The sequence below is a fragment of the Ipomoea nil genome, unplaced genomic scaffold, assembly GCF_001879475.1.
Source record: "Ipomoea nil cultivar Tokyo-kokei standard unplaced genomic scaffold, Asagao_1.1 scaffold1619, whole genome shotgun sequence".
Taxonomy (NCBI): domain Eukaryota; kingdom Viridiplantae; phylum Streptophyta; class Magnoliopsida; order Solanales; family Convolvulaceae; genus Ipomoea; species Ipomoea nil.
In genome coordinates this window covers 343,700-358,406 of record NW_017618047.1, presented here as the reverse complement: position 1 = coordinate 358,406, position 14,707 = coordinate 343,700, and the positions used below count along the sequence as shown (strand labels likewise).

Genomic DNA, 14,707 nt, shown 5'->3' with positions numbered 1-14,707 from the left:
ATGAAGTAAAATGACATCGTATCATTTTATTTACACTTCAATTTTATTTGACTATATATATATATATATATATATATATATATATATATATATATATATTATTGTATGAGCTCTGCTTTTTAGTTTTATTTTTCACATGCACTAATTTCATTATAGTAATGATAAAGTATCATTTTAATTATACTTTATGTTCATTTGACAATATACGTAATTGTATAAGTTCTGTTTTTTGGTTTCATTTTTCATACACATAAGTTTCATTATAGTGACGTTGAAGTATCATTTTAATTACATTTCAGTATGATCTGACAATATATGTTATTATACATACCATGTTTTTAATTTCATTTTCCAGACACTAATTTCAATCCATTATAGTAATAATGTTGAAGTATCATTTTAATTATACTTCATTGACAATATACATTATTTTGCATGAGCTATGTTTTTTAGTTTTATTTTTCACAGACACTAATTTCATTATATCAACACTATTGTATCAATTGACACACGATTAACAAAATTACACTATAAAATTCAAGACTTTATTTCTTAAACTTTAATATATCATATATTATGCCTGAAAGGGATTAAGTGAGTGAAATATGATTCTTATACTTGAAAATTACGAGTTTGGTTCTTGCCAATATCTTCTTAGTCGGGAATCTTCCTATACTCATAGTATGGTAAAACTTGAAATTGCATCAGCGGGTAACTAACAGTGCATAACTATTTAGTTACCAATGTATGTACTATCAATTAAACATTTTCAAATACACTATTGTAGTTATAGAAACATATCGCAATTTTCCCCATTTTCCATTAATTTTTAACATTTGATTATTTTAAATAGTAAATAGATAGATAAGATTAGTCTGCGTGTTCTTACCAGTTATCATTTAGCATTTTATATATATGGGTGTTGGACTAATTAGGCAATAGAATGGTAGATGATATAAGAAGAATGAGAAGGGTAGGAAAGAGTCGAGATCAGAGTAGTCACAATCTATATATTTATAATTCAACTTTTATAAAGTTGGTTAACATTATTGAATGAAGCTTATATATTTAAGAATTCATAATTCATTGAAAATCAAACTATTATTATTTAATGTATAAAAAATAATTATTTGTGAATCGCAATTGAGTAATTACGATTATATTCCAGCTAATGTATCAATCACATGTTCTAGCATCAAAATCATAACTTTTTTGTGAACAAAAACAAGTACAAACAACGTAACGTTGCTGTCTGCAGATTCAATCTTTAGGCTTCGACAGTGACAAATAAATATAATTTTTGAGAAATAAAATGCTTTTTAAGATATTTTTGGGTGAAGGGGAAGAGAAAAAATTTGTAGTCACACATAACTTTAATTTTAAGTATGAGAATTGTATTTTATTCAAATAAGTCACCCTGCTGTTTAATTTTTCATTTAGTAGGTTAGAGAGAATACTTAAAAGATCGATCACAAATTTGATTTTTGTCAAAACTTTTTTAGTCGAGCTTGTCGCACAAAATATAATCTTCTTCGTGTAGTTTACTTCTGCAGTGTGGTTTACGTGTTATACTGTTATTACACATTATAAAATTTACCCAATATACGTTCTCAGATAATAACAATGGGTTTTCTTTAAAAAAAAAAAAAAAAAAAAAAAAAAAAAAAAAAAAAAGCTATAGGAACAAAAAAAATAGTCATACTGCCAAGCACCTTGTACTCAGATGACACATCTGTCGCTCTCCTTAAATGAAGGTCACATGATTGAACTCCGGTGATGGGGTATTGACTCTTTGAGCCGCAACAGATAGAGAAATTAAGTATAGAACGAATATTACTTTGTAACAGAGTTAATAGTACTAAAAAAAGAAAAAAAAAATAGGCATACTCTTGACCGATCAGAGATGATGAAGATCCCTTGTGCACAAAGTGTACAAACAAGGGATAGATGAAGACTTGAAGACTGATGAGACAACTTGCGATTTACTTCTCCTAGCAGTTCTTGCGTGTAGTGGCAATGAATGTTTAGAATTAATTAGAGCTTAGAATCTTAACTAACTAAAAAAAAAATGTTATGTGTCTCCTATTTTATATTCCCAATTTTTATTCTCACGTACAAAATCTTAATGTAAACACTTGTATTGTCACATCAAGAAATAAAATTGAGAGAGTAAGATTTGAGAGTAGAACTCGTGACACTAATATGATACACGTGGGACACATAAAAGGCAAGGACAAAAACCCGATCTTGAATTCCCCTCTTTTGTCGTGTCTTTCCCTAGTCCCTATATCCGACCGGTTGACACCAACCAGTCAAGATCCAACGTAACTCCCCGACAAATAAATTCGATTCACCAAACCTTAACCCTCTCATCTACTTCACTGCCCTCTCCTTCAACGTAACTCTTTCCTATGTAATCCACTCTGTCTAGATCTTCCATCTTCAATTCATCATCATCGTCATCGAGATTCCACCGGAGATCCGATCCGCCATGCATGCATCACCTCCTCCTCCGCTTGGTCTATAGTAATGGCGGAAACCCCTGGCGGCGCCGCCCACCTGCAAACCTTGCTGCAAACTGCAGTTCAATCTGTTCACTGGACTTACAGTCTTTTCTGGAATCTTTGTCCACACAATGGGTATATAAAAACTATTTTAACTACATTATATATATTATATTGTTGTTTAATTTGATCAAAAGTGTTTAATTTATGTGAATTTGTGGGCGTAGGATGTTGGTGTGGAGCGATGGGTATTATAACGGAGCGATAAAGACGAGGAAGACGGTGCAAGGGACGGAGGTTAGTGCGGAAGAGGCTTCCCTCCATAGAAGTCAGCAGATTAAGGAGCTGTACGAGTCCCTCTCCGCCACCGCCGAAGAATCAAACGGCGGCGGCGGCCAGCAGCCGGCACGACGCCCCTCCGCCGCCTTGTCGCCGGAGGACTTGACGGAGTCCGAGTGGTTCTACCTCATGTGCATCTCCTTCTCTTTTCCATCTGCCGTCGGGTACGTATATTAAGACTGCCTACAATTCAGCGAGAGATTAGTCACTTTGTTCGAGACAGTAAAAACCCTAAAAACACCTAAAAAGAATACCTTAAACTTCAATTACCACTCAACTAGGAGCATGATCAAATGAAAACATGCCCTATTTGGTAATATATAGTTAGCTTAACCGTCAATTTTGGTTTATTTGACCACTATTAGCTAATTGACTACTTGGTTAAACAATCAATATGGGTGTCTGATTAATTAGTTTTTTGTAACAGATTATTGCTCTAAAATAATGTTAAAATTCAAAAAGCTGTTCAAACCAGTTTTTTCTATAAGATTATGTAAACAGCTATCAACTATCAGCTAATTTACCAAACACTTTTCTACAATCAGCTAATGTTGTCATCAAACCCACTAACTCAATCAGTTAACAATTATTTACCAAACACTCCCATAGTCATTTAAAAAGTGAGGATCGAAATATTAGGGCATGATCTGAAAACAAATTCTCCTGTATAAATTATTACAAACTTGAAAATTTAGGATTTACTGCGGACAGGCTCAATAGATAAAATTATACTATTCTCTATGAAAAGGATAGAGTTTGGTTGAATGCTATTTTCTATTAGCTGGATAGCCAACCGTGTCTGGGAGCAATAACAATGAGGGACCAGTAGATATATATTATCTTTAGTTGAAACTATATATGAATTTAAGAATTGATTTATATATATATAGTTACATTCAATTCGCAACTAATTATTTATTCAATTCACTATATCCTTGAGTCTACTAATTCAGCCCACGTAACAAATATCATGTATATATTCACTAGATATTCAACTTCAGTAATAATATGGAAGACCTAGACATAAGATTTGAATGTTAATTTGATCACATATGTAGTTATCGGAGACATTAATATTGTAGGATTCAAAATGCTGTTTTAGGGGTTGGAGATCATTGATTAGGGAAACTGCGAAATCCAAAGTTTACTATATGAAGAAAGGGGGGGACTAGGGTTGGTTGTGACATAAGATGCAAATTTAATTAAAGTAAAAGCTGCATAGCCTACCACTACAAGGATTTAAAGAAAGTGTAAATTTGTCCGAAATGATGGTCCAGTAAATAAAGTGTGTCATTATATTAAAAAGTCACAAATTTAATTCTTGTCAATATTTTCTCATTTTAGCCCTTACGAATTCGAAGTTTACTTAATATGCACCTACTTAATATATATGCAGGTTACCAGGCAAGGCCTATGCAAAACGGCAGCATATATGGCTCACCGGTGCAAATGAGGTCGAAAGCAAAGTCTTTTCCCGAGCAATTCTCGCTAAGGTACCACACAATCTAATAAGCTGATAGTAAGCTATACCACCAAAAGGGATAATCGAGTAGGTAAAGCATAAATCTCGTACCATAAAGTCATTAATAATGAACAATATAATGAACCAAACCCCTTGTTCATAAACCTAAATAATGAACAATGAACCAAAACCCTTTTAATAATAATATGATTATTTGACTTACATATGTTTTTATTGTGATTAATTTTGATTATTTTGGTGTTTCTTTGGTACTTGAACCGTGGTAAATGCTACTCCGATACGCAATAGAGTGCTCGAATACAGGTATATCATTTAATTCCTACGTATATGCATGCATGCAAACCTTAACTTTCATCCTTTTTACAGTACGTAGATTAATTATATTGTTTATGTACGATGTTTTCGTGCAGACTGTCGTTTGCATTCCTCTAATGGATGGCGTGGTTGAACTGGGAACAACGGAAAGGGTACATATCACTATAATTTTATATCTATAAGTATATACAAAGTATAACTAACATATTAAATTTGCTGGGAAACCCCGTCAGTCTGACGGTTGATTCTTTCAATTTGAGCCCGTTAATTAGGTTCTGTTAAAATGTAGCAAATGCTTCAATTTTATATCATTGCCAGGCTCATGTCATAGGTGTGCTTACAAACGGTCAAAAAAAAATTTAGTTGAGATGGAGTACATGTTTCAATTTTCAAAAACATATCTATCTATCCCATAGTGGTGGTAGATTTTTTGGGAAATTGAAGGTTTAAATTTGAGGGTTTTAATGTTAGGTTAAAGAAGACTATGAATTCATCCAACATATCAAGAACCATTTTATGGAGCCCCAACACCATCATAATCATCCAAAGCCTGCATTATCTGAGCACTCCTCATCGGAGCCGCCGTCTCAACAATTACATTCCCCGGCCATGGCTTCCGGCCACCACCACCACCACCACCGTCAAGTCCGAGCCGAAGAGGAAGACGAGGAGGAAGAGGAAGACGAGGAGGAGGAGGAGGAGGAGGAGGAAGACGAGGAAGAAGAAGAAGATGAAGAAGAAGAGTTGGAGTCGGATGCTGACGTCGGCCCTAAGAACCACCAAACCGGCGACCATGTTATGGCGGCGGCGGAGGAGGAGGAGGAGCAGAACATTAACGCTGTGGTGGCGGAAACGAACGTGGGGGCTAGCGAGCTGATGCAGTTTGACATGTCGGAGAGTATTCGGGTGGGAACGCCGCCCGACGATGCCTCCACCGACTTGGATTCAGATTTTCATCTTCTTCCCCAAATGCAAAACCCTACTTTCTTATCTCATCATCAAGGTATATATACCTTCTATTTCCTCTTATCTATTGTCCTTTCTTAGAGTTATATCAAGTACTACTGTTTGGTAAATAGCTATTAGTTGATAGCTTGTTAGTTGATTTGATTAGTGGATTTGACTAGTTGATTGTGGAAAAGTGTTTGCTCAATTAGCTGTTAATTAGCTGAAAGCTCATTACATGCAAAATAATTTTTTTAAAAGTTGATCGAAAATGAGTCATTTTTAAAATTTTAACATTTTGAAACAATAAGTTGTTACAAAAAGCTAATTAATCAAACACTCAACTGCTAATAGTGATCAATTAAGTCAAAATTGTCTGTCAGCTGCCATGTAGTGTAATAGCATCCCGGAACCCGGTGGGATGGCGGTAAGAGTTTAGATTCTTTAAACTGAAAATGGTTAAGGAAGTATAAAATAAAACAGATACTATCTAATAAAGAATTATGAGGACAAACGTCAGTACTTAATACAACCTTAAAATCTGTACGACTATACCTAGTAAAGAAGGTTCTAACACAATTAATTTTGATTATAATATATAGTATTGTTATTTTTGAAGGATATAGTATTGTTATTTTTCTTTAAATATTTATAATTTGGAGATGGAGAATCGGATAATGAAATATTAAATATGCATTAAAGACACTAATATTAAATGTATTTGCACAGGAGCCCCTATGTTGGAGGAATTTCCACGAGAGGACACGCATTACTCCGAAACAATATCGAGCATCCTCCGACATCAATGTGGCCAGTGGTCCGACTTCTCAACCACCGTTGCCGCCGCAGACTACGTGGTCCACTCCGCCAGCTCCGCCTTCTCACGGTGGACCACCGCCGCCAGCTCCACCTGTTCCAGCCACCGCTCCGCCCAGTGGGTCCTCAAATACACCCTTCTCACCGTCCCGTTTCTCCACGCAAAGAACTCTCACTGCGGCGGCGGCGCTGATACTATTCCGTCGTCTAAGCTCTGCAAGGCCGCACCCCAAGAAGAGCCCAACGTCAATCACGTCCTGGCGGAGCGCCGCCGCCGGGAGAAGCTCAACGAGCGGTTCATTATCCTCAGGTCGCTCGTGCCTTTCGTGACGAAAATGGACAAGGCCTCCATTCTCGGCGACACCATTGAGTACGTCAAGCAGTTGCGCCGGAGAATCCAGGAGCTGGAGGCGCCGACGGAGGTTGACCGGCAGTCGATTACCGGCGGGGTTACACGAAAGAATCCACCCCAGAAAAGTGGGGCCTCCAGAACTCAGATGGGTCCCAGGCTGAATAAGAGGGGGACGAGGACGGCAGAGAGAGGCGGCCGGCCGGAGAATAACACGGAGGAGGACGCGGTGGTTCAAGTGGAAGTTTCTATCATCGAGAGCGATGCACTGGTGGAGCTGCGATGCACTTACAGGCAGGGCTTAATCTTGGATGTCATGCAGATGCTTAAAGAGCTTGGACTTGAAATCACCACCGTCCAATCTTCTGTTAACGGTGGGATCTTTTGTGCTGAATTGAGAGCTAAGGTATGGTGTACCAAAAATATATTTTAATCCCTCACTTATTAAAGTCGTTATAAAACCCTAACATTCTAGGAATTACATTTAAACATATTATGACCAACATTCCAAAACCCTAAAATAATCAAAAGGCCATAAGTATTTTTTATTTTATTTTAAAAAAAATAAAACTTTTCACATCAAAAGTATAGAAAAATAGCATTTTTCGTTTATAATAAACAAAAAAAAAAAATTACTTCACAAATAATTAGAAGAAGAAGAAAAGTGACAAGAAGCCCCTGGATGACTACAAAAATATCAGAAGTTCAATTCTTGCTAACACTCTTTCAGTCGAACCTATTACACAAGAGCACACCTTCGGATAGTGACTACAGTTTCACTCATTATCCCAAAAAAAAAAAAAAAAAAAAAAAAAAAAAAGTATAATTGAATCATTTTCTCTTTATGTTATACATTTGGAGTGGGATTGGGTGCAAACCATTTTACTTAATTATTGTGTTTAATGTTTGTGTTTTCAGCTAAAAGAAAATATGAAAGGCAGGAAAGCAACAATCATGGAAGTGAAAAAGGCAATTCATAGTATAATTCCTCAGTTTTAGCTATGGAGAAATATTCATACATGCATCTGCTGCAAGGTAGCCACTAGTAGTCTAGTCGTGTAAACTCTTGTTGTCACTGTAAATTTATAATACTGCTGTTATTGTTACAATGGAATGGATTACACAAAAAATGATCCAGTTGATAATATCAGAGCAAAATCTATTCATTCAGACTGATTTCATGAATAAATTAGAAAAACAATTGGGGAAGAAAGGAGAAAAAAAAAAACAAAGAAAACAAAAAAGTTCTTACAGAAATTCAGAATATTCCCAGTCAGATAATGGATCCTCAACCCAGCATTTCCCCATCAGGGCCAGTAACCATCTTCTCCAAATCCTCCTGTGACAGGAGTGTTTTCTTGCCCAGAGCGCCGCTTTTATCATACGGCTGTGCCATTTTGCGTAGGAACTGCATTGGGCGTAGCAAAGGGGATTAGGAGCGGGGATCTTTGGTTCCCGAATACCCCCCATAATATCGAAGAAAATTTGGAGTCAGTGGGGAAGAGACGAAATCACATGGTTTGTTTATAGTAAATAAATACCTCCTTTGCTATGTGAATGGACATGTCTGTGCTCAAGTTCAGGTGTGCATCTCGTAAATGCGACAATATCCATCCTGGCAACTTAGATCGCTTGTCATGTCGGCTATACCTGAACACATCGATCATCCGTGTAAAGATCCATTGTGATTGACAAATATCCAAATAGTACGGCATACTAATTTTAGCAAAGTATTTGTTCATTTGTTCCTCGGTCTAGATTTTGGAAAGAATTATACGATGTCAAATAAAGGACACAAACCTCTTGTCAGCGAAAATCATCATCCCATAATCTGCCTTTGAACGAATAACTCGTCCTACACATTGTGCAGCTTGTCTCTGGAAAGTGAAGGCTAAATTAGAAACTATTGGGGAAAAATAGAGAACTGCAAAATTCAAATTTCAGCAGGATCGGTCAATACCAGAGCATCAAATGTCAGAAAATCACCCTCTTTGATCTGGAAAGTCTCCCTTAGGTACTCCAGTCTTGCAAGCAATATTCTGCAATATAGAACGGGTCAGATGCACGTGGCATACAATCAAGCAAAGTAGAATGTAACTATCGAAATCTATTTCAGTTTACCTGCTTAATGTGTACTGGAAAGGAACCCCAAACATGATAACAAGCCTTCCATAATGTCTATCAAAGTCTATACCTTCAGCTACTTTCCCCCTGCAATGGAAATAAATTGACATGGTTTTTCGGTAAGTAGTAAAAATAACGTATTTGTAGATTTAAGTACAAATCCAGTAGTGGTCAATGGTGAATTCGAGATTCAAGTATGCCAAGGATCTACCTTGCAACAGAGAAGAAAATAGCACCCCTCCCACAATCACAAGCTCTGCGATAGTTATCCAAAGCCAATGTAGTCTCTACGACATCTTGGGTTTCAATGAAGACTAGTTTATGCTGCATTATATCCTGTGGCATGAATTGGGAAAAAATAAGAGAAATGCCAAAAGAAAATAGCAACACGCCTGGCACCCTAAGCTACCACAAATGAGCAAGGACAGGGAGCCGGGCAAACAAGATAAAAAGGGGGAAATTAATAAAGATATGTACTCCGTATTAATAAAGAATTTAGACAAAGAAAATGAAAAGAGTTCCATCTGACAAGCAAAAAAAGAGACTAAATCGGGTTGCAGATTTTCACCTTTAGAAGTCCAGAGTTGTGCCAACTATTGACTATTCCATCCATATAAGAATAACTGACAAAGAAACAGACAATCCCATCTGGAACAATGGATGCCATTTCTAACAAAAGCTTCCCATAATTTTTCTCCACACCAGGATCACTTCTTAGATCATATTTTGTGCTCACAGGAAGCTGATCACTAGAAATAGAGAAGTAGAAAAGGGTAGAAGTTATTTAAACAAGCAGCACCAATGTAGTTAAGAAAATAAAATGAATAAGAAAAGGAAGGTTGACAATTGTATAAACAGAAGCTAAGTTGGCTGAAACAATACCTTCCCCGAGTGAGAACCATAGGACATATGCAATCCCTCGTCAATGACATTTTAAAACTCCGACTACATACTGGATTGAAGTTGAGAAGACGAGGGTAAAGATCAATTGGGCTGAGTGTCCCAGAGGTTATAACAACGGACTGGAAACGTTCAAATACAGGCTTTATGGCAATAGAAGCGTCATGACAGCTTAGCTGGGATGTCAAAAAAAATATTTTGTAAGAGCACCAATAATAATGAAATGGTAAAAAGAAGGCGGCCAGTTAGTTCAAGAATAGGAGAAGGAAACTAATAGCATTTAATAAAATAAGCTCACAGATTTTTCAGCAAAAGTTTAACAGAGTCTATAACCTTATGATAATTAAACTACCAATGAGAGATTGAAAACAAATAATTCAATCCAGGGCATACCGTATCCACTTAAGGCTAACTGGAGGCATTTATTAAGGCGAATATGCTTCTCAACTATGACCTTTTGTAGGAGTTAATGTGAAACAATCAGCACTGTATCATTTGATTTGAAATGAAACCATTCATTAGAAACAAACCTGAAGAACAGGATCAGGAATATCTGGCATTCTCTCATCAAAAGGTTCGATTATAATTGAGAATCCTCTTGTGTATGTCCCCACCAATGTTGCAAGGTCACATATGGTTTGGATATGTAAAAAGTCATCAGTATCAGTGATCTCCAGAGTCAACATGAGTGAATGAAGCCTGTCATAACAAAATCTCAACATTTTCTGATCAATTCCAACGTGTGCATTGATTGAAGCAACAAAGGAAACAGGCCCCTCTTTTTCAACATTCTCAGCCTGTAATCTCCCTTTAAGGTACTGAACTAGTCTCCGCAACACAGACAAGAAATGTTCTGCTCGCCTTATATTTCCTGGAACTGCTTCCTTTAAGATATCATCTGGCAATGAGGGATTTGCAAGCCATGCATCCGAAACTGCAGAAGGAGGTTTAAGTGTGCATTCCATGTTTACCATTAAAAGTTAGAATTGTACAATTCAACTAACAGTTAAAGAACTGAATTGAACTTACTGGGAAGGTTGCCCCTTTGTGCAAGACCATCAACTAGACGATTATACTCTGCACGCAACCGACCAGCATCCGTGGCCTTCAACCTTCCTACCAAGTCAATCAAAGTTCAAACAAATTGTCTCAAAGTTGTCGAGACTAACAGGAAAACACAAAGCAGACGAAAGCATAGAACTAGCGCTTATTGGAAGTAACCACTAGTAAAACTACCAGCCACCACCTAAAGAAGGCATCTTGAACAAAACATTTACCTATCAATCTCCTGTGACATCCTATTTAGATTCCTTGTTGCCCCTTCAAGTGTCTGCCTCCTTACACTCACACTAAGTGCCTCGATACATACATTATCAATGTTGTGAGCCTCATCAAACACCACAACACTCTCTCTTTGCATCTCCTTAGATATGATACCAGCAACTTTTGGATCAAGAAGGTATTGGTAGCTATAAACCACCACATCTGCACGCTGCACCATATGGCGTGCTAGAAAGTAAGGGCACCAACCTTTCTCTTTACCAAAAACTTTAAGATCCTGTAAGGATTGTGGTTAAACATGATTAATAAACCCCCATCCAACAGAAAATATTAAGCATAAGAAACTAAATATGCTGAATTTAATTTAGCAGCCACGAGCATTAAAAAACGAGACATTATCGGTAATCAAATGAAACCGGAAGGAGATAAAAATTTGAACCTGCAGAGTATAAACACCGGAAGGCAAGGAGGTATCAGCAGACGTCCTCTCGTAATTCTCAAAAAATGGACAAGTAGGAATGTTGGGGTTTTCCGCAGCTAAGGACCGGACCCAACTGGCGGTGAGCTTTCGACAAGCGGCGTCAACAGAATCCCGATTCTCGGCGGAAACCACGTCGGGATTAACGCACAAATTCTTCCTTGACGACAGCCCAATAGCGAGCATTTTGGCGCGATCTCCACAGTTTTTGAGCTGGTAGTTATACAGCAGCTTGAGTTCTGCTAAGGTTTTCTCCATCTCATGAACGGTTCGAGTGCAATAAAGGAGCTTAATCTTATCAGCCGGCTTCGACAGCTGGTAACTGGTGATCAAAGACAGCAAGGCTATGGTTTTTCCGGTCCCCGTCGGCATCTCCAGAAGGCAGTGGCCTTTAGCATCCAACGCACGCTTCAGCTCCAGCATATACTGGTACTGCTCGGGGTATATGTTGTCGTACGGAAAGTACACCACTACGTCTTCGATTTGGAACTTCATCTCTCCCCACCGTCTCTCTTTCTCTGTTGAATCTCCGATGGATCCCCGACCTGAAACCAGAGCGCAGTGACGGAGGACTTCAGAGCTCTGGTAGACTGAGCGAGCATTTATGCTGAGTTGCAATTAGGGGTGTAAATGAGTCGAGCCGAGCTCGAGTAAGACTGGGTGAGCTCGAGCTCGAAATTTAGAGCTCGAGCTCCTGAAATTTCGAGCAGTTTGAGCTCGGCTCGTTAGCTTGACTGTTCAAACTCAAACTCGAGCTCGGCTTGTTAGCTTGACTGTTCAAACTCAAACTCGAGCTCGACCCCAAGTTCAACTTGAAATGGCTCGAATTTGAGCTCGAGCTCGAGTAATGTTGCTCGAAATTTTATGCTCGAGTTCAAGCTCGTCCTATTTAACTTCATGTTTTCATTAATAATAAAAATTGTTGCACTTGTACCCATACATAAATAATTTTTTTTAAAAAAAAAAAAAAAAACTTAAAAATTCAAAAATCCAAACTTCAATGTTCTAAGCACTCAAAACAAGTTCACAACTTCGCAACAAACTACAAGTCTAGAAGTCAACAACATTGTTCAAACTTTAAAGTACTCAAAATAAGTTCACAACTTCACATCACATCAAAATACAAGTCAACAACACTACAACAGTGGTCCTTGATTCCTAGTACATAGATATTTCTTCCGTGATATGAAGTTCAAAACAAGAAATAATTGTTCAACTTGCAAAAAATATGCATAATATTAGATAACATAATCATACCTCAACAACCATAACATATTTAATCATCATCCTAGTATGGTTCCTACCCTATGTTAATTCACTGTGAATGCAATATGCAAAACAAAACAAATTAGCATATTGCCAAATGCCAATATTATGTTCAGATACTGTTGGATATCCTTAGCATCTTTTCTTGTTTTCTTTGCAATGCAATTTCATGTTTTTATTTGTCTTGGATTTTGCAGCATTCAACTCAGACACAAGTTCAACAAAAAATATCGGCTACTGTTTATGATTCATGATTGCAAATTTTATACCCAAAAGTATTAAAGTATAAATTTTATACCCAAAGTATGGGATTAATTTCGAGAGCAAAGTAAAAGGGATTTTATAAGGCCATTACCTAGCAAAAGGGAAAACCATAAACTGGAATTGGCACCAATGGCAGAGCCTGGATTACAGTTGAATAGGGAAGAGAATAACTTCAAGTTCTTCTAAATTTTGAATACAACAATCCTAAAACATAGATATTCTTAATTATTTTAACGTATTTTTTCATAATTGAACCAAACAAACAAAAAAAAACATAGTTGATATCAATTTAACATGAAACATTAACCTAAATTATAAATCAATTGCAAACCAGGTTAACCAGCAGTCCAGCACACGTTATAAATTTCACAAATTTATGAATTTCATTGCAGTAATGAGTAATGAGTAATCCAGATTCCAGGAGCTACCTTGATTCACAGGGGAGGCTAAGGCGGAGAACGGGCAGCAGCTTCGTCGTCTGCAGGGGCTGAGGCAGAGACCGGACAGCAGCTTCGTCGTCGGCAGGGGCTGAGGCGGAGACTAGACAGTAGCTTCGTCGTCGGCAAGGGCGGAGGCGGAGACCGGAGAGGAGACGCGGAGTCTTCCGGTGTCGTCGACAGCAGCTTTGTAGTCGGAACTCGGCAGTTGTCGGAGACTGGAGTTGGGGGAAGACGGGGAAGCGATAGAAGAGTAGAGAATAGGGATTAGCCGATTAGTAATTGGGGGCTGGGGCTTGAAATTTAATTATTATTATTATTATTATTATATATGTTTAAGTTCCTGTGCGCGGGTGAATGCTTCTCGTGCGATTATGCAAGTGATTAATGAGCGTGAGTTTTGTACTTAATGTGCGTGAGTCTTGTGCTTAAGGTGCGTGAGGTTTGTGTTTAATGTGCGTGAGTGTGTAGTGCTTAATGTGCGTGAGTTTTGTACTTAAGGTGCATGAGTGTTGTACCTAAGGTGCGTGAGTTGTGTGCTTAATGTGCATGAGTGTGTACTTAATGTGAGTTGTTCTTGAAACTTTAAAGTGCATGAGTTTTGTGCTTAATGTGCGTGAGTTTTGTGCTTAAGGTGCGTAAGTCTTGTGCTTTAGGTGCGTGAGTTTTGTACTTAATGTGCGTGAGTGTGTACTTAATGTGACTTGTTGTTAAATTTTAATGTGTGTGTATGTTTTTGTGCTTAAGTTGCGTGAGGGTGTGCTTAAGATGCGTGAGTTTTGTGCTTAAGGTGCGTAAATTTGTGTTCTGAATGTATTTTGTTTGTGTGTTTAATGTGCGTCTGTTGTGTACTTAAAGTGCGCAAGTGTAATGCTTAATGTGAGTCCGCCCGCACAATTGCACGGGAAGCACCACCCGCACCTGATCCCTCCTATATATGGCTCGTGAGCGGCTTGACGAGCGACGAGTTAGAATATTTGAGTTTGGCTCGAGCTCGATTATTAGATGAGCCACTCGAACTCGAGTTGAGCAGCTCGGCTCATTTACACTCCTAGAGTCCTAGTTACAATAGAGTTCTAGTCGTCGATTTTTCTTTTCTATGGGTTTGAGGCGAACCATATTTAGGATATTGAATCGAGTTCTCAAACGACGTTTCGTCCGATCTGAATCTTGCTTATATTTTAAAATAAAATGGATAATTGGACA

The 14,707-nt window shown here is 37.8% G+C and overlaps 2 protein-coding genes across 4 annotated transcripts; one reads left to right on the top strand and one right to left on the bottom strand.

Moving 5' to 3' along the window:
* Window positions 1-2,339: 2,339 nt before the first annotated feature.
* Window positions 2,340-7,901, top strand: LOC109191325 (truncated basic helix-loop-helix protein A). 2 transcript variants are annotated; one of them, XM_019341935.1, is made up of 8 exons: window positions 2,340-2,639; window positions 2,732-3,007; window positions 4,240-4,336; window positions 4,615-4,629; window positions 4,737-4,793; window positions 5,113-5,644; window positions 6,316-7,157; window positions 7,670-7,901. In XM_019341935.1, the coding sequence occupies exons 1-8, from the start codon at window positions 2,530-2,532 to the stop codon at window positions 7,748-7,750; spliced, it is 2,010 nt and encodes a 669-aa protein (XP_019197480.1). In that variant the 5' UTR covers window positions 2,340-2,529; the 3' UTR covers window positions 7,751-7,901. The 2 variants fall into 2 exon arrangements, with proteins under 2 accessions (XP_019197480.1, XP_019197481.1); XM_019341936.1 differs by having other exon boundaries at window positions 2,341-2,639; window positions 5,113-5,639; window positions 6,314-7,157.
* On the bottom strand, window positions 7,808-13,785 carry LOC109191324 (DNA repair helicase XPD). Of its 2 annotated transcripts, XM_019341934.1 has the most exons (13): window positions 13,493-13,785; window positions 11,496-12,079; window positions 11,053-11,333; window positions 10,805-10,887; window positions 10,306-10,709; window positions 9,758-9,951; window positions 9,444-9,624; window positions 9,087-9,211; window positions 8,873-8,962; window positions 8,712-8,790; window positions 8,552-8,628; window positions 8,293-8,401; window positions 7,808-8,159 (listed from the first exon to the last, which is right to left on the bottom strand). In XM_019341934.1, the coding sequence occupies exons 2-13, from the start codon at window positions 12,027-12,029 to the stop codon at window positions 8,040-8,042; spliced, it is 2,277 nt and encodes a 758-aa protein (XP_019197479.1). In that variant the 5' UTR covers window positions 12,030-12,079; window positions 13,493-13,785; the 3' UTR covers window positions 7,808-8,039. The 2 variants fall into 2 exon arrangements, with proteins under 2 accessions (XP_019197479.1, XP_019197478.1); XM_019341933.1 differs by lacking the exon at window positions 13,493-13,785 and having other exon boundaries at window positions 11,496-12,163.
* Between the last annotated feature and the right edge of the window lie 922 nt (window positions 13,786-14,707).